General features: G+C 36.8%; 1 protein-coding gene across 1 annotated transcript in view; it reads left to right on the top strand.

The window, feature by feature from the left end:
* Positions 1 to 19,476, top strand: part of KCNH7 (potassium voltage-gated channel subfamily H member 7) — a 526,390-nt gene that overhangs the window by 443,418 nt on the left and 63,496 nt on the right. The window contains exon 7 of the mRNA XM_055572409.1: positions 5,306 to 5,731. Coding sequence (XP_055428384.1) covers positions 5,306 to 5,731 — 426 coding nt within the window. The remainder of the gene's footprint in view (positions 1 to 5,305; positions 5,732 to 19,476) is intronic.

The raw sequence follows: 19,476 nt of genomic DNA on the forward strand, positions 1-19,476 counted from the left end.
AGAATTTTATTTATTTTTAAAAATGTCCTATGCTACAAATTTGGTTTATTGTATTACTGTTTTCATCTTTTTATTTAAATATCCTGATAATCATTCGTGGAACTACTCGACTCCATGAAAATACTCAGGTTTTGCTTTATTTCTCAAATCAAATGCTTCAAAGCCATGGGAGTTTCTTTTCTGATGCTATATAATCTATCTGATTCATTTTGTTACTGACTATTCTTGATAGATAAAAATATAGCTAGCCTATTAGTTAACTGCAAGTCCCGAGTAAAGGATAAATAACAGATGAGCAGTCTCTACCAACACCTCAGCATGGTGTTTAACAGCTGCCAGAAGTACTGTGTAATCTTTTGGAAGGCTTAATCGTTCCCTATTGCACTTTTCAAAAAGGAAGAGTGGTTATTAATCCTGGTGTTTGCACAAAAGTTTCACAGGGATCTTCATTGAATAAATAGTGCTATTTCCTATAAAGATTTTGGTTTTATATAACACTTTAACCATTCGAGGTTAAACAAATAGTAATGTGCTAGCAAAGAGAAAAACTGTACTTAGTAAAGAAAACCATATTTTAGGCTGTATTATACTGTGCAATTAATTGGTGGTTTGAGGAAAGAAAATGTGTCTTTTTGGAGACCATGGAGTTCCTCTTTTTTATACAGTGAGGTTTCTTCCCTCCTTTGCTTTCTCTCTTAAAAGAAAATCCTTACAATAGTTCAATTAATCATGTTTTATTTTTCTAAAATGTGCTATTTCTCAAATGTGTGGGAGGAGTTGGCTCTTAAAGAAATGTAATAGACAGCCTGTGGAGCAGACTTTTTCTCTTCAACCATTGACCCCTTAGAATCCTACTTACCTTTTTTTTAGAACAACTACTTTTTAAATAGTATCTTAAATACTATCTAATATTTTATTTCCAACAGAATGACTCCCAGGCACTGTCATATTTAATTTTATTTTCTTGGGAACTTACAATTCACACATTTATCCAATTCCAAAGTAAGTATGAGGTGTCATTATCAAAGATACATGTCTTTAAATCATTAGGGCAATTAAAATAATATAAAGGGAAATAGAAATAATGGTGGTGGTCTGCTCACTAAGGGTTGTCCGTCTCTTGCAACCCCATGGACTGTAGCCTGTCAGGTTCCTCTGTCCATGGAATTTTCCAGGCAAGAACACTGGAGTGGGTTGCCATTGCCTTTTCAAGGGGCTCTTCCTAGCCCAGAAACCTGCATCTCCTGCATTTTCAGGTAGATTCTTTACCATTGAGCCACCAGGGAAGCCTTTGAAATAATAGTACTGAAATTCTAAACTCATATAGGTTTTCTCAAGATAAAAAAAAAGTAACATAAGTAATGAAATAGCTCATTGTCATTTTTAAAATAAAAAGATATGAAACCTTTTGATATCTCAAGAGAGATCAACTTTTTACTAGAAATGAATTATAAATATACATAATGCATAGATTTACAAAAATGACATTAAACAACATAAACATTTCATTTTGTTTTAAGAGGAAAGAATGCAGAAACATGCTTCTTATATCAATCCAGAAAAAAGTTTGAATACGAAATACTGATAAAGTATTTTAACAAGAGGCCTACCCTGGTGAGTCTTGAAAAGTGGCTGTATTTTAATCTAAGTTGGTGAGCAGTGTAGCTAAGTATACTCAGAGAAATGGGCATCTGCAGACTTAGCATGTCCAACTATCTTCTTAAAACATAATTTGTCCCAGCCACCAATTTGACAAAATTTAAGGAGAAACAGTTCAATCTGGGCATCACTGAGATTATGTGTAGGATCCGTGGACTCAATAGAAATAAACATAACATGAATTAGATGTATGGAGAACAAAGTAAACATTCTGTTGTAGAAAAAGGAATTCCAAATTGCCTAACAAGGAACCAACTGAATTCTGATAGGAGTGAGACCCTGTGATATGTGTAGGCCCATCCTCAATATGAGTTTGAGCAGGTTCCAGGAGTTGGTGATGGAGAGGGAGGCCTGGCATTCTGCCGTCCAAGGGGTCGCAAAGAGTCAGACACGACTGAGCAACTGAACTGATTGATCCTCAATATCTTGGCCTTTTCTGAGTGAGATTTTGTATTTCTTTTCATTATTATTATTATTATTACTGTAAACAGTTTAAGCATATTGTAAAAATAGAGAATTGTATATACCTTCACCCAGTTTCAATAAAAGTCAATATACATCTATTGTCGTTGCATATAACCAGACTTTTCCATTCACCTTTCCCTTCCCTCATTCTGGATTTATTGGAACCCACCTCATATAGTATTTCATCCACAAATATGTTATTATGTATCCCTAAAATTTCAGACCATTATTTAAAACATAGCACAATATCATTATCACATCTAAAAACAATACTTGTCAACAGTTTCTGTGACTGCTAATCTCCAAGATGGCTCCAGTCGATCCCTTCTTTCCACACTCCTACCATTCCCCTATCAAAAGATAAAGCCTAACTCACCACTGTTTTAGAATCTATGCTAGGCTGTGATTGCTTTAACCAATAGTATATAACAGGAGTAATGCTCTACCACTTCTAGTCCTTGACTTTAAGAGGACGAGATAGTTCTACTTCTCTCTTGGGAGTGCTAAACATCCATATAAGACATCTTGAAAGTGAAAAAAAAAAAAAAAGTGAAAGTGTTAGTCACTCAGTCGTGTCTGAATCTTGATGACCCCGTGGACTGTAGCCCGCCAGACTCCTCTGTCTATGGGGTTTCCCAGGCAAGAATACTGGAGTGGGTTGCATTTCCTACTCCAGGGTATCTTCCCAGATCAGGAATTGAACCCACGTCTCCTGTGAGTTTCCTGCATCACAGGCAGATTCTTTACCACTGAGCCACCAGGGAAGCCCCTTGTACATATTTACCTAACATTATAAATAAGAATAATATAATAATCATTGGAGTTCTGTATTAAGTATTTCCTTTTGAAAGGAGTCTGTTTGATTCAAATGTGAGTAACCCTAACTTAAAGAAGAAAGCCTGAGGTTCCAATCATGTCACATTAGGTCTTCTGCTGCCATCCTTCACCACTACTCCCTTGCATTTTATCCATCAGCAAGATAAGGCAGCTTATAGTTCCTGAACACACAACATAGCATTTTATGCATCCCTTCCTTTGCTCGTTCTGTTTCCTCTGCCTGTAAGTGCCTTCCCATTCCAACTTCATCATCCCCAATCACTTCCTACTGGAAGGCTCAGTTCAAGTGCTATCTTTTCCTGAAATTTCTCTATGAAGGCTGCTCCCCCACCCCATCGGCACTACCATCAATCTCAGGAGCTGGGTGGACCTCAGTAGGGCTCCCATTTTCTTGTTCATATTTCTCCCATTAAACAATTGATTCTATGATGTCAGGAACAATGTCTTCCTAATTTTTCAGACTCCCCTCTTAGCACAGTAGTCATCCAACTGTTATATGAAAGTTTGCATACTTGGCATGCAAAGAGTTCTACCCACAGTTTTTGCATCACAAGGACAACTCTAAGATGCTGGATGTACTCTAACATACACTTCTGCTAAAACAAGTATTCAAATTGTCCAATGTGGAAAATTGGTATCAAGAGCATGAAACAATCAGGAAGCAAGCTCAGGATATATCCATATATTTAAAAATAACTTTCTTTTCCCTTTGGATGATTATCTACCTTTTTTTTTAATGAGAGAAATTCGTGACTTCAGGGAGTTGGGAAGATCTCAGAAATTTTAGTTATGGCTTGCCAGAGTACACTGAGTGCACAGAGGAATCTAATGGGAAAAGGAACTGAGGAGGTAGAACAGGTCTATATTTTAGATGACTTTGAGAGTCAAAATAAGGTTTTGGATTTTACTTTCTAAATACTGAGTAGTTCATAGTTTTTGAAAAAGGAACATAACATAATGATACCTTATAAGGTGATCCATTCCTTCCAGACCAAAATATCATACACTGGTTTTTATACAAAGCATAACAGGATAGAGTTGCCTGCACTTATGAATTGACAGATTCTCTAAACATTATTCTTATTTTGATATTGGGAATTACATATAGATATTGATAAAAATCTTGGTTTCTGAAGATATTTAGTATTTCATAAACAGTGAAATCACATTTTTCAGAGTTCTTTTCTACTAATAATTAATTCCTATCATTTGTCATAATAAAAATTCCTTTTCTACCATATAGTTCAGATTTACTCTGGGCTTTGCTCTCATGTCTTTATTATTTTTTTCCAAAGTGAATTGAATCAGTATAGCTGTTAATCTAAAAACAGTTTTGTCCATTTTAACTGAACTATGGTTATATTTAAAAGTCTTGTTGTATCTCAGTTGGGGTTATTTAACTTCTCAAATTCTTTAAATGGTTCATTATGTGTGAAAAATATAGTATATGACAATTTCATATGGTATATGAAAATGAGATTTAAAATTGAAATTATTATAATGAAGTTAAAATCTACATGGAAATTTTCTACTGAGTAGAGTCACAATTCAAGTTTAGCTCTCATTTTTTCATATAAACTGAGACTCTAAAGGTGAACGATTTTAGTCTTTGCAATGCTTTATTAAATAAAATAAATCTTAGAGTTTAAGTAGCCTTGGTGGCTGAGAATGTTGCAGCCTTTCCAGATCAATATTCTGAATGTCTCCTTGCACAATTCTTTCTACACAATTCCCTAAATGTGATGAAGGAGTTCAAGTGAAAGTATAATTGTCTCAGAATATAAAATACTCCTTCAGCCTTTTAGGGAAAAGACTCATTTTGTTTGTTTTAATCTCATGTCACTTTTTCTAATATTAAAAAAGATTTGCAGGTGAGAAAATTTTATTTGAAGATTTGAATGAATTAGGTTTAATTTATCAAGGCTTAATTACAAATTAAATATATTTAAATTAAATAAGACCATGGATCCAAATTGGTTGTTTCTAATCATTGCAGTCAATCCTTTCTTAAGTTTGAAAACTGAAATGTCCATGTATCAAACTGCTTTTATGATTTTCTAAAAATAGCAATGTCTTTTATTTCCCAAGGAACTAATAACCATTTCTTAGTACCTCAGGGACAATATTCATTATTTTTTTTTAGTGAAAATTATATTTATCAAGGAATGCCAATGAAGTTTTCTGGGGTCAAATATATTAAATTGTGGGGTTCCTTTAAATGTACATACTTCATAATTACATGAGTTTTTTCTAAAAGATTTTGAATTAGCTTAATATTTGTATAGGTTTGTAGATTAAGTAATCACATTTTTATGTAGTGTATGGTTCTCTTTTCTTTATTCAGGTTCTCTCTTTAGGAGCAGATGTTCTACCAGAATATAAACTGCAGACACCACGCATCAACAAGTTTACAATATTGCACTACAGCCCTTTCAAGGCCGTCTGGGATTGGCTTATCCTTCTGTTGGTCATATACACTGCTATATTCACTCCCTATTCTGCAGCCTTTCTCCTCAATGACAGAGAAGAACAGAAAAGACGAGAATGTGGCTATTCCTGCAGCCCTTTGAATGTGGTAGACTTGATTGTGGATATTATGTTTATCATAGATATTCTAATCAACTTCAGAACAACATATGTAAATCAGAATGAAGAAGTGGTAAGTGATCCAGCCAAAATAGCAATACACTACTTCAAAGGCTGGTTCCTGATTGACATGGTTGCAGCAATTCCTTTTGACTTGCTGATTTTTGGATCGGGTTCTGATGAGGTAAGAGCTGCTTAAGAATCTTATTTTCTAAAAGGTTGAAAATATAAAGTGAAGCAATTTTAACTACAAAATAAGTTATTGCTTTACAAATTTCTATATCTCACAGATAAAATTCATTTTCAACTGGAAATGCTATAAAATGAAATGAAACCTTTTTGCCACTGCAAATGATTAGCAATTTTTTTCCTATTTTTGCTAAGAAACAGTAAAGACTATCCTTTAAAAAACAAATTAAACTTTGAGACAAGTGTTTCATTGTGCTTAGTCACTTATTCATGTCCAACTCTTTGAGACCCCATGGACTATAGCCCACCAGACTCCTCTGTCCATGGGGATTCTCCAGGCAAGAATACTGAAATGGGTTGCCATTTCCTCCTTCAGGGTATCTCCCCAACCCAGGGATTGAACCCAGGTCTCCCGAATTGCAGGCAGGTTCTTTACCATCTGAGCCACTAGGGAAGATCATGGCATATTCCCAGGATGTATAATTTCTACATATTAACTTTATAGATATAAAACTATCTAAGATGAAGATGCATCTTTCTTAACTCATAATTGTGGTTTGTGAGAAGAGGGAGTTGTTTATGTTCAAATTATGTGTAAGAGGAATCTTCTGAGACGTTTTATCCAAAACCCTTTCTCTTAAATAATATCTAGGTTTGAAAATACTTTTTGTGTCACCAATATCCTATAAAGTTGGAAATTTTAAGGAAATTTGACAGTGGATGTGCATTTTCTGGATAGAAAGGCCATAATTTAATCAGATTCTTCTCAAATGGTTCTTTGAACCAAAACAAATCATGTTCTCCTAAAATCTCCTCTATTTTATTGCCACTGTGTGTGTGTTGTGCTGTGCTTAGTTGCTGAGTGAGTAAGTGAGTGAGTGAAAGTTGCTCAGTCGTGTCTGACTCTTTGTGATTCTGTGGACTATACAATCCATGGAATTCTCCAGGCCAGAATACTGGAGTGGGTTGCCATTTCCTTCTCAAGGGGATCTTCCCAACCCAAGGATCGAACCCAGGTCTCCCACATTGCAGGCAGATTCTTTACTGTGCTTAGTTGCTATGTTTTTGTAAATAAATTTCCTGGATTCTCTAATGGAAAGTTTTACAGAAGATGTGAAAGTAGGACTAGGGGATTAGATTGAGAAAGATAAGCTTGGTGTTTGGAATTTTTAAGATTCAGTTTTGGGAATTCCCTGGTGGTCCAGTGGTTAGGACTGCATGCTTTCACTGCAGCCTGATGTCTAACTGCTGTGGTCCCACGATCAATCCTTGGTCATGGTCAACTTAAAAACCATGCACAACCTAGAAGCTGAGAGTTATGTTTTATGCAGTGGGAATTGTCAGGACTTCACATCATGCCCAAGAGACAGCATGTCAAGTAACCCTGAGAGAACTGCTCTGAGGAGGTGAGTGGAGAAGCCAGGTTATATAGTTTTGCAAAAAGGGCAGGTAGCCTGAACATCAAAAGATTATTGTTAATTAAAGAAAACTAGATATTCCAAATTAAGGAGTTTGTTGTTGTTGTCACTCAGTCATGTTCAACTCTTTGCATCTTCATGATCTGCAGCACTCCAGGCTTCCTTGTTGTTCACTATTTCCTGGAGTTTACACAAATTCATGTCTATTGAGTCAGTGATGCTATCCAACCATTGCATCCTCTTCCTGTCCTGTTGCCTTCTTCTCTTCCTGCCCTCAATCTTTCCCAGGATCAGGGTCTTTTCAAATGAGTCAGCTCTTTGCATCAAGTGGCCAAAGTATTGGAGTTTCAGTTAAGGAATTTAGCACTTTTCTATGTATGGGAAGATGTAAGAGTCTGGGCTCACTGAAATCATTCCTTTCATATTCATCAAAGCTGTCTGGGGCCAGTATTCTGTGTGTTTCACATCCTGAATCCCTCAGGGCTTTCCGTAGGGATGGGCTGCAGCCTCATGGCTACTGATTACCGTGGCACTCTGGTTTATTGATATGGGAGGAAATATTCCAATTCTCAATCAGGGAACTACGATTCCACAAACCACACAACATGGCCAAAAAGAAAAGATACAAAAGAAACTAAAATTCAGGGTCCTTTTCCACTTAAGAGGGTTTTCCCAATTGCTCAGCAAGTATAGAATCTGCCTGCAATGCAGAAACATAGGAGATAAGGGTTTGACTCCTGAAATCCCATGGACAGAGGAGCTTGGTGGGTTACAATTCGAAGGGTCACCAAGAGTCAAATATGACTCAGCAACTGAGCATGTTCCAAGTCCATCAGGACCTCACTATCTTTTTTTTCCCAAGAGGAGATCAGATATCATAAACAAACACCGTCTGTAGATGGTTGCTCCTGACCAATTAGGGCTTGAGGGCAAGAGAATCCTCCTTAGCTAGGAGGACAATAGGTTTAGAGGTAAATTGTCTCCCATAGAACATGCCCATCAAACTGGATGAATAAAGAGCAGGTTCAGTTCAGTTCAGTCCCTCGGTCGTGTCCGACTCTTTGCAACCCCATGAATCTCAGCACGCCAGGCCTCCCTGTCCATCACCATCTCTCGGAGTTCACTCAAACTCATGTCCATCAAGTCAGTGATGCCATCCAGCCATCTTATCCCTGTCGTCCCCTTTTCCTCCTGCCCCCAATCCCTCCCAGCATCAGAGTCTTTTCCAATAAGTCAACTCTTCGCATGAGGTGGCCAAAGTACTGGAGTTTCAGCTTTAGCATCATTCCTTCCAAAGAACACCCAGGACTGATCTCCTTCAGAATGGACTGGTTGGATCTCCTTGCAGTCCAAGGGACTCTCAAGAGTTCTCCAACACCACAGTTCAAAAACATCAATTTTTTGGTGCTCAGCTTTCTTTATAGTCCAACTCTCACATCCATACATGACCACTGGAAAAACCATAGCCTTGACTAGATGGACCTTTGTTGGCAAAGTAATGTCTCTGCTTTTCAATATGCTGTCTAGGTTGGTCATAACTTTCCTTCCAAGGAGTAAGCGTCTTTTAATTTCATGGCTGCAGTCACCATCTGCAGTGATTTTGGAGCCCCCCCCCAAATAAAGTCTGACACTGTTTCCACTGTTTCCCATCTATTTCCCATTAAGTGATGGGACCAGTTGCCATGATCTTCGTTTTCTGAGTGTTGAGCTTTAAGCCAACTTTTTTACTCTCCACTTTCACTTTCATCCAGAGGCTTTTTAGTTCCTCTTCACTTTCTGCCATAAGGGTGGTGTCATCTACATATCTGAGGTTATTGATTTTTCTCCCGGCGATCTTGATTCCAGCTTGTGCTTCTTCCAGCCCAGCGTTTCTCATGATGTACTCTGCATAGAAGTTAAATAAACAGGGTGACAACATACAGCCTTGACGTACTCCTTTTCCTATTTGGAACCAGTCTGTTATTCCATGTCCAGTTCTAACTGTTGCTTCCTGACCTGCATACAGGTTTCTCGAGAGGCAGGTCAGGTGGTCTGGTATTCCCATGTCTTTCAGAATTTTCCACAGTTTCTTGTGATCCACACAGTCAAAGGCTTTGGCATAGTCAATAAAGCAGAAATAGATGTTTTTCTGGAACTCTCTTGCTTTTTCAGTGATCCAGCGGATTTTGGCAATTTGAACTCTGGTTCCTCTGCCTTTTCTAAAACCAGCTTGAACATCTGGAAGTTCACGGTTCATGTATTGCTGAAGTCTGGCTTGGAGAATTTTGAGCGTTTCTTTCCTAGCGTGTGAGATGAGTGCAATTGTGTGGTAGTTTGAGCATTCTTTGGCATTGCCTTTCTTTGGGAATACACAGAAGAAATGTACAAAAGAGATCTTCACGACCAAGATAATCACGATGGTATGATCACTCACCTAGAGCCAGACATCCTGGAATGTGAAGTCAAGTGGGCCTTAGGAAGCATCACTATGAACAAAACTAGTGGAGGTGATGGAATTCCAGTTGAGCTATTTCAAATCCTGAAAGATGATGCTGTGAAAGTGCTGCACTCAATATGCCAGCAAATTTGGAAAACTCATCAGTGGCCACAGGACTGGAAAAGGTCAGTTTTCATTCCAATCCCAAAGAAAGGCAATGCCAAAGAATGCTCAAAGAGCAGATTAGTTAAACAATATATTCTTCCTGGATTCTACAAAACTTAGACAAAGTCTCAAACTTGACTCTCCTCATCTATAAGGATGATAATATTACTTCCTTTCTTAAGGTTTTTTTTTTTTTTTTAATTTGAGACTCTAATGAAATAATATATGTAAAACTCAGCAAACTGCTCAAAATCAGCTGTTGTTAAACTAGTTGAAATTTTAATGTTAGATACTCCTAACTTTGTTTTTTAACTAAAGGGCAAGAAAGCAAAATACTTCTTTATCAGTATTTATCTTTATGAACCTCTTATTATGGGTAAGTCCATGTAATTACACCAAATAAGTTCCTATTGATAAAGAGTAAAATCTCACTCTTTCAAATTTTAAAATATGTACACCAACAGTAAATAAATTTCAGCTTAGTGAAATGAAAGAATGGGTAACAAATAAATAGACAAACAAGATTGTTATGGGAAGTTAATTTACTAATGATATTTCATCAGTAGCAATCAAACCAGTGAATATTAGAATATGCTGATTATTATAGGATAATTTCTAGATTGCAACATGATCAGTTTAGCTTCAGTTACTATATTACTTGAAAATAAAGATTTCCTAACATAAGTAATTCAGGTTATCACTGTTTCAGATAGAACTTCAAGTGAGCTGAAACAAGAGTAAATTTATATGGTTCACATTAGTATAGGATGAAATAATCTTGGGGAAAAAATGGTGTTTGAATAACCTTTCTCATATAATATCAGAGAGAAAGTGAAGTTTGCATCAAGAAAAGCAATGCCAGTTTCTTACTCTGTTACATATTATTTCCTGGGTTCCCCCATGTCTCCAAACCTGCTCCTCACTCTTAAAATGTGATGTGATATGGCAAGGATTCTGGCTTTGGAATCAGACAGACCTGAGTTTGATTCACCTCTGTGCCACTTACTTGCTATATTTAAGCAAGATATTTACCTCATTTAAGACTTCATTTCTCTTCTGTTATATGATGAGAGATAGATTCTTGTGATATCTAAACATAAAGCAGTGTATGTGAAAAGACTAGACCAGCACCAGGTACATAGTAATCGCTTGCCAAAGATTACGTTTTTATCCTTCCCATCCCTTTGGATTAAATCCCTGTTATTTTAATAAGTATTCCTTTTAAAACTTAAATGTTACCACATTAATCCATAAATATCTTAATTATCCACTTATTTGACAAAGATTTATCAAGTGTCTACTATCATATAGTAGTTATTAGATTAGCTAGTTGCAGTTAGGATTCCTGGAAAAATAGGAGACAGAAAGGAAATCTTTTGAGGACAGTTTTCCAGCAGGCTACAGTCCATAAGCTTGCAAAGAGTCCAACACAACTGCACACACACACAAGCAACTCAAATTGTCTTGCAAAGCCCAGGAGCTCGGGATATGTGGTAGGGAGAAGTATGTGGGCATCAAAACTAGCAAGTGGGAGGGGTGGTCTGAAAAGAGCAAAAAGAATCAACTCATAGATAACAAGACCAGTGATGGATTGGACTGCATGATACATTTCTCAAGAGTGACAATGAAGATATTCCTTTCTATGCAAACTGTATTTTATAACTATAATCAGGCCTTTCAAGATGTAGTGATATTTCGGAATGAAATTTTCCCCAAAGGGTATAATATATCATGTTGTTGCTGTTCAGTCATGTCCAACTCTTTGAGATCCCATGGACTGTAGCCCTCCAGGCTCCTCTGTCCATGGGTCTTAGATAAGAATACTGGAGTGGGCTGCCATTCCCTTCTCTAGGCGACCTTCCTGACCCAGGGATCAAACCCACATCTCCTGCATTATTGGCAGATTCTTTACCATCTGAGCCACCAGGGAAAAAGAAATACTTTCAAAGTAAAAGATCTTACATTTATATGGGTTAATTTGGGAAGTTTCATCATATGAATATGAAGGAAAAAACTTCTTTGGATTTTGGTCCCCAAATTGAATGACAAGATCTAAAATCACTAAGCTTGAGGTCATTCTGATGAGGGGTAATCTAGTTCAGTGTTTTTCAAACTGAGGGTTCATGGAGGTGCCTGAGAGTCCGAGAGGCCCTCAAGGATTGACAGCAAGACAGGCTGATAAGACTCAGAACCATCCACCTCCACCATACAAAGAGTAACCCAATTTTATCTGCTTTTGCTTTACCAATTACAGTTTCAAGTACATTTTAATAAGAATTGACTTCATTAATTTTTTTATTTCCAGGAGAGGGTACGGTAACTCCCTTCTCAAGTAGATTCATTCATTCTATTAGCATTTACTGGGAACCCTGCTTTCTGTTGTAGTTGTTTAGTCGATAAGTTGTGTGTAACTCTACGACCCCATGGACTATAGCCCATGCAGCTCCTCTGTCCATGGGATTTCCCAGGCACGAATACTGGAGTGGGTTGCCATTTCTGAGTTTATAAGAAAGAGTGAGAAAAGACCCCTAGAGTGTTATCTGATGGCAGCTTTAATATTACTATGTATAGGAGGACATGTGAGCATGAAGGGGAGGTTTTTGATTACCAGAGGGAGTTTTCCAGGTAGAAGGGTCAGGCTAGTTAGAAGGGAAGCCCATTAGAGGCATAGAGGTACAAGGTGTTGGTTCCCAGCCCTATCAGAACCAACATAACAGATATTTTTAATGACCATTTCTACTTTTGTTAAATAAAAGTCATAGATAATATAGCCTTCTTACACACATAATTTCATAAATATATAATACCCATCTTTAATATAAAGGAAAAACAAAAGAAATGTTCATTAAAAAATACCTAGTTGATTATGTAAATGCTTCAGGCATGTCTGCATAAAAAGATACAGCAAAGTTATCAGATGCTTCTTGTTGTTCAGTTGCCAGGCCATGTCCCACTCTTCATGACCCCATGGACTGCAGCATGCCAGCCTTCTCTGTCCCTCTCCATCTCCCAGAGTTTGCCCAAGTTCATGTCCATTGAATCCGTGACGCCTTCCACCCATCTCATTCTCTTTCACCATCTTCACCTTCTGCCTTCAATCTTTCCCAGCATCAGTGTCTTTTCCAATGAGTCAGTTGTTTGCATCAGGTGCCCAAACTATTGGAGCTTCAGCAACAGTCCTTCCAAAGAGTATTCAGGATTGATTTCCTTTAAGATTGATTGGTTTGATCTCCTTGCTTTCCAAGGGACTCTCGACAGTCTTCTCCAGCACCACAGTTAGAAAGCATCAGTCCTTAGGTGTTCTGCCTTCTGTATTGTCCAGCTCTCACATGTCCGTACATGACTACGAGAAAGACCATAGCCTTGACAATATGAACCTTTGTAAGCAAAGTAATGTCTTTACTTTTTAACACATGTTCAGATTTGTCATAGCTTTCCTACCAGGAAGCAGTGGTCTTCTAATTTCATGTTTGTACCTAGTGATAATGAGGAAGCCCATAATTAAACAATAAATTAAATATTAAACAAGATAATGTTAGTTTTCTTTAAATTTGCATTTTAATAAAGGTTTTCATAGCTATGTATGTATATTGCATACACATATATACATGCATTTATATAGATAATAGAAAAGTTTATCTGCATATATTAATATTTATATACCTAAGAACACTGATAACTACAAATGTTGACTGATATAGCTGTGCTGTATGCCATGTATGTTGTATACAAATAACACAAGATCTATTGTCATGAAAATGAATAGTGGCAGTAACGGGGTTTGCCAGTGTCATTAATATCTTCCTAATGCTAATGCCATCCAGATATCAAGGAAAAGATTCTCTATTTCTTAATTTTTGTATTATCAAACATCATGCCATCCATAGAAAATTACCTCAATATCATTGATGCAAAGGAACAATATTACTCAGTCCAGTTCAGTCACACAGTCATGTATGACTCTTTGCAACCCCATGGACTGCAGCACTCCAGGCTTCCCTGTCCATCACCAATTCCTGGAGATTGTTCAAACACATGTCCATCCAGTTGGTGATGCCATCCAACCATCTCATCTTCTGTTGTTCCCTTCTCCTCTTGCCTTCAGTCTTTCCCAGCATCAGGGTCTTTTCAAATGAGTCAGTTCTTCAAATCAGGTGGCCAAAGGATTGGAGTTTCAGCTTCAGCATCAGTCCTTCCAATGAATATTCAGGACTGATTTCCTTTAGGATGGACTGGTTGGATCTCCTCGAAGTCCAAGGGACTCTCAAGAGTCTTCTCCAACACTACAGTTCAAAAGCATCAATTCTTTGGCGCTCAGCTTTCTTTATAGTCCAACTCACATCCATACATGACAACTGGAAAAAGCAACGCTTTGACTAGATGGACCTTTGTTGGAAAGTAATGTCTCTCATTTTTAATATGCTGTCTAGGTTGGCCATAGCTTTTCTTCCAAGAAGCAAGTGGCTTTTAATTTCATGGCTGTAGTCACCATCTGCAGTGATTTTGGAGCCCAAGAAAATAAAGTCTCTCACTGTTTCCATTGCTTTCTCATGTATTTGCCATGAAGTGATGGGACCAGATGCATGGTCTTAGTTTTTTGAATGTTGAGTTTTAAGATAGCTTTTTCACGGTCCTCCTTCACTTTCATCAAGAGGCGCTTTCGTTTCTCTTTGCTTTCTGCCATAAAGGTTGTGTCATCTGCATATCTGAGGTTATTGATATTTCTCCCTGCTATCTTGATTTCAACTAGTGCTTCATCCAGCCCAGCATTTCACATGATGTACTCTGTATATAAGTTAAATAAGCAGGGTGACGATATACAGCCTTGATGTACTCCTTTCCCAATTTGGAACCAGTCCATTGTTCCATGCCTAGTTCTAACTCTTCCTTCTTGACCTGAATACAGATTTCTCAGGTAGCAGGTAAGGTGGTACGGTGTTCCCATCTCTTGAAGAATTTTTCAGTTTGTTGTGATCCACATAGTCAATAAAGCCAAAGTATATGTTTTTCTTGAACTCTTTTGAATTTTTGTTGATCCAACAGATGTTGGCAATTTGATCTCTTGTTCTCTGCCTTTTCTAAATCCAGCTTGAATATCTGGACATTCTCAGTTCACATAATGTTGAAGCCTTCCTTGGAGAGCTTTGAGCATTACTTTGCTACCGTGTGAGATGAGTGCAATTGTGTGTTAGTTTCCACATTTTTTTTGGCATTGCCTTTCTTTGGAATTGGGATAAAAACCGACCTTTTCCAGTCCTGTGGCCACTGCTGAGTTTTCCAAATTTGCTGGTATATTGAGTGCAGCACTTTCATAGCATCATCTTTTAGGATTTGAAATAGTTCAACTGAAGTTCCATCACCTCCACTAGCTTTGTTCGTAGTGATGCTTCCTAAGGCCCACTTGACTTTACATTCCAGGATATCTGGCTCTAGAGGAGTGATTACACCATCCTGGTTATCTGGGTCGTGAAGATCTTTTTTGTACAGTTCTTCTGTGTATTCCTGCCACCTCTTCTTAATATCTTCTGCTTCTATTAGGTCCATACAGTTTCTGTCCTTTATTGTACTTATCTTTGCATGAAATGTTGCCTTGGTATCTCTAATTTTCTTGAAGAGATCTCTAGTCTTTCCCATTCTATTGTTTCCCTCTGTTTCTCTACATTGATCACTTAGGAAGGTTTTCTTATCTCTCTTTGCTGTTCTTTGGAACTCTGCATTCATATGAGTATATCTTTCCTTTTCTCCTTTGCCTTTAGCTTCTCTTCTTTTTCAGCTGTTTGTAAGGCCTCCTCAGACAACCATTTTGCCTTTTTGCATTTCTTTTTTGAGGGGATGGTCTTGATTACTGCCTCCTGTACAATGTCACAAACCTCTGCCCATAGTTCTTCAGGCACTCTATCAGATTTAATCCCTTGAATCTATTTGTCACTTCCACTGTATAATCATAAGGGATTTTATTTATGTCATACCCAAACGGTCCAGTGGTTTCCCTACTTTCTTCAATTTAAGTCTGAATTTTGCAATAAGCAGTTTATGATCTGAGCCACAGTCAACTCCCACTCTTGTTTTTGCTGACTCTATAGAGTGTCTCCATTTTTGGCTGCAAAGAATATAATCAATCTGATTTCGGTATTGACCATCTGGTGATGTCCATATGTAGTCTTCTCTTGTGTTGTTGGAAGAGGGTGTTTGCTGTGACCATTATGTTCTCTTGATAAAACTCTGTTAGCCTTTGACCTGCTTTGTTTTGTACTCCAAGGCCAAATTTCCCTGCTATTCCAGGTATCTCTTGACTTCCTACTTTTGCATTCCAGTCCTCTGTGATGAAAAGGACATCTTTTTTGGGTGTTAGTTCTAGAAGGTCTTGTAGGTCTTCATAGAACCATTCAACTTCAGCTTCTTCAGCATTACTTCTTGGGGCATAGACATGGATTACTGTGATATGAAAGGTTTGCCTTGGAAAGGAACAGAGATCATTCTGTCATTTTTGAGATTGCACCCAGGTACTGCATTCTGGACTCTTTTGTTGACTGTGATGGCTACTCCATTTCTTCTAAGGGATTCTTTCCCACAGTAGTAGAATTTAATTCACCCATTCAAATCCATTTTTGATCACTGATTCCTAAAATGTCAGTATTCACTCTTGTCATCTCCTATTTGACCACTTCCAATTTACCTTGATTCATGGACCTAACATTCCATGTTTCTATGCAATATTATTTTTATAGCATTGGACTTTATTTCCATCACCAGTCACATCCTCAACTGAGCATTGTTTTCGCTCTGTCTCTGTCTCTTCAATTTTCTGGAGTTATTTCAACAACAATATTATTGGTTGTCTCCAAAAAGTCAACTTTTCATTATCTGCTTCAAATGTTTCCACAGTTTGCTTCTCTTTGTTAAATGTTACTTTAGATATCTTAATAGTTAGACTCTAGAGCTCTCTGTTTAGTTACATGCTTCATTAAACTCTTACTCCCCTGAAAATTTGTAGTAGTATTTTGATTAACTGATTGACCTTTCACACTTCACTGTTATTTTTCATGAATTCTGAATGCAGGCAAGGCCTTTTGACAGGAAGTTTTAGCAGAGAGGAGGAGTTTCTGCTCACATTGATATGTTTGCTTCATTAGTGTGATAGATAAGTCGTGGAATGGTTACAAGGGAATGCAAAGCAGGCCTCTGTTACAGAAACTTTGATCATTTTGTCAGTATTCCTTCTGAAGCTGATCTCCACAGTAGTTGTCATTAGTTTGTTTGAAATAAATTTCTAAAACATTAGACATACTCATGTTCAAATTGAAATAACAATGAACATTTTGCAGCCCTGCATGTTTATATGTGTCTACACATAAAGTAACTATGTCTCTCATTAGGTAGTTTTTAGGAATTATAGCAGAAGTTTCAACTAATTGTATTTGAGGTTACAGGTCATGTTTCTAAAAGTCTGTGGCATGACAATTAAGAGACAAAGAATCTACAATGGAATAATTCTTGAACTAAGGAATAATAAGAGTAATAAGAGTATTCCATCAGTAAATGTTGCATTAAGTTCTTCACTTACCCATTACTTATATGTGATCCACTGACTAAAATTTGCTGAAGACAAAATAAGTTTTGGTTATTTTTGAACAAGCCAAATTCCAAATATAAAAATATAACATATTATTCATAATTGTTTATTTACTGCAGCATTTGCCTACTACTATTTAGAATCATTTGATGATCAGTTTTCTGTGTTACTATAACTAAAGAGAAAGTAAGATCAAAATGCAGCAAAATAGAATGTTAATTTTAAAACAAAATAAAAATAAACGTATCTCGAGAGTAAAGGATGTTAAATATTGGAGATTGTAAAATCTTCTTTTTAAAAGCCTGTTTGTTGAGAAATTTATGATTTGGTACAAATAAGGAAAGGCTAAGCTAGGTGCCCCCCCGCTATGGTTTTTTACACACTCAAAATACAGCTCTTTGATTGTATTAGTGAGTGTGTTTTAGAGATATTAAAATAATATGACTCAAGCTGAACAAAAAAATAAAAACTAGTTTCAGTATTATTGTGTTTTATTGGGCAATTTATTGAATGATGTTTGCAAGTACTAGAACTTAATGGGAATAGAAATGAAATCTAAAAAAAAACATGAGTGTGGAATTATGAAATTTGTTACTCATTAAGTGTTGCCTTTTCCACCTTGTGTGTGTTGGTCGCTTTGTCATGTCCAGCTCTTTGGGATCCCATGGACTGTAGCCCACCAGGCTTCTCTGTCCATGGAATTCTACAGGCAAGAGTCCTGGAGTGAGTTGCCAGTTCCTTCTCAGGGGATTTTCCCAACCCAGGTATCGTACACAGGTCTCCTGCATTGCAGGCAGATTCTTTACCATCTGAGCCACCCAGGAACCCTCTTTTCCCATTTGAACCCAAATATTATGCTTCCCAGATTATGTAGGTAAAGGATCTGCCTATAATGCATGAGACACAGATTCAGTCCCTGCGTCAGGAAGATCCCCTGGAGGAGGAAATGGCAACCCAGTCCAGTGTTCTTGCCTGTAGAATCCCATGGACAAAGGAGCCTGGTGGGCTACAGCCCAGGGGTTGTAAAGAATTGGATACAACTGAGCAACTAAAAATATACATCACTTGATAAACAGGACAGAATGATGGATTAAGTAGCAAGCTTCAGTGACATTCATGTAACAGCCAGCAGCCAGAACTAAAGATCGCATATTTACATTTCCTCATTCATAAAAGAATAATTCTATCTACTTACAATAGGCAAGGATTGTAGAGATTAAACCCTGAAATAAAGTATTTTAAATGTAAGATTTTTTAAAATGCTTACTAAAGAGAATTATTTTTCAAAATTGTTTTGAAAAATGGTTAAACATGAGATTTCCTCCTATTGATGATGCTTTCTCAGTTTAACTGTAGCCAGACTTATTCATAAGCAGAGAGTTGTTAAAGAGTATTGTTAAATACTTCACCTATTTTAATTTCAAAATAACATTGTTTTTCTTCAAAAATGATTCTATTTACATTAAGAGAGAATGCCTGAACTACTGTAAAATAGCAGAAAAAAATCTCATAGTTTTTTTTTAGTCTGGGCCTGTTATCTAACATATTGACAAAATTGCAGTTGTTTAAAGTATATATTCTTAATATAAAAATCAGTTAACAAAGTTGTACTTAATAAGGGAAAGTAGCTTTTACCTCAATATATATAAAATAAAAAAAAAGTATCTGGGGCTTTAATAAACTATGGATGTGGGTACATTTTTTAAAAAAAACTGAAATTGGATGATATTCATCAGCTACTCAGAAATTTGAAAAATTAAATTTCCAGGGGAAGAATCATTTTACATTTTTTTAAAATTGTGGCAAAATGAAAGTTTTAAGATCGTCTTTCTTTACTGTGGTATTCAGACAAAAATAGTTTGAGATGTTGTTCAATCAGGGTAAAGGAGTTGAATTCTGAACTGGCATAGGTACTGTTGAGGTGGAAAATTGACTTGTTAAAGTTTATTATATCTCTTTTGTTATATATTAATAGACAGTACTGGAAAACAGTGGACCTTGCTTTGACCTACTGCAAAACAGTTCACCTCTTTCTAGATCTTATTTATTGTTTTTCTGTCTTTATATTACATCATAATGATTACTCTTACATCTAGTGAACTTTTATATGCTTTTCACTCTCTACCAAAAGTAATAATAAACAAAGAATACTTTTCTAAAACCAGTGA

Source organism: Bubalus kerabau, chromosome 3, assembly GCF_029407905.1.
Source record: "Bubalus kerabau isolate K-KA32 ecotype Philippines breed swamp buffalo chromosome 3, PCC_UOA_SB_1v2, whole genome shotgun sequence".
Classification (NCBI taxonomy): Eukaryota; Metazoa; Chordata; class Mammalia; order Artiodactyla; family Bovidae; genus Bubalus; species Bubalus kerabau.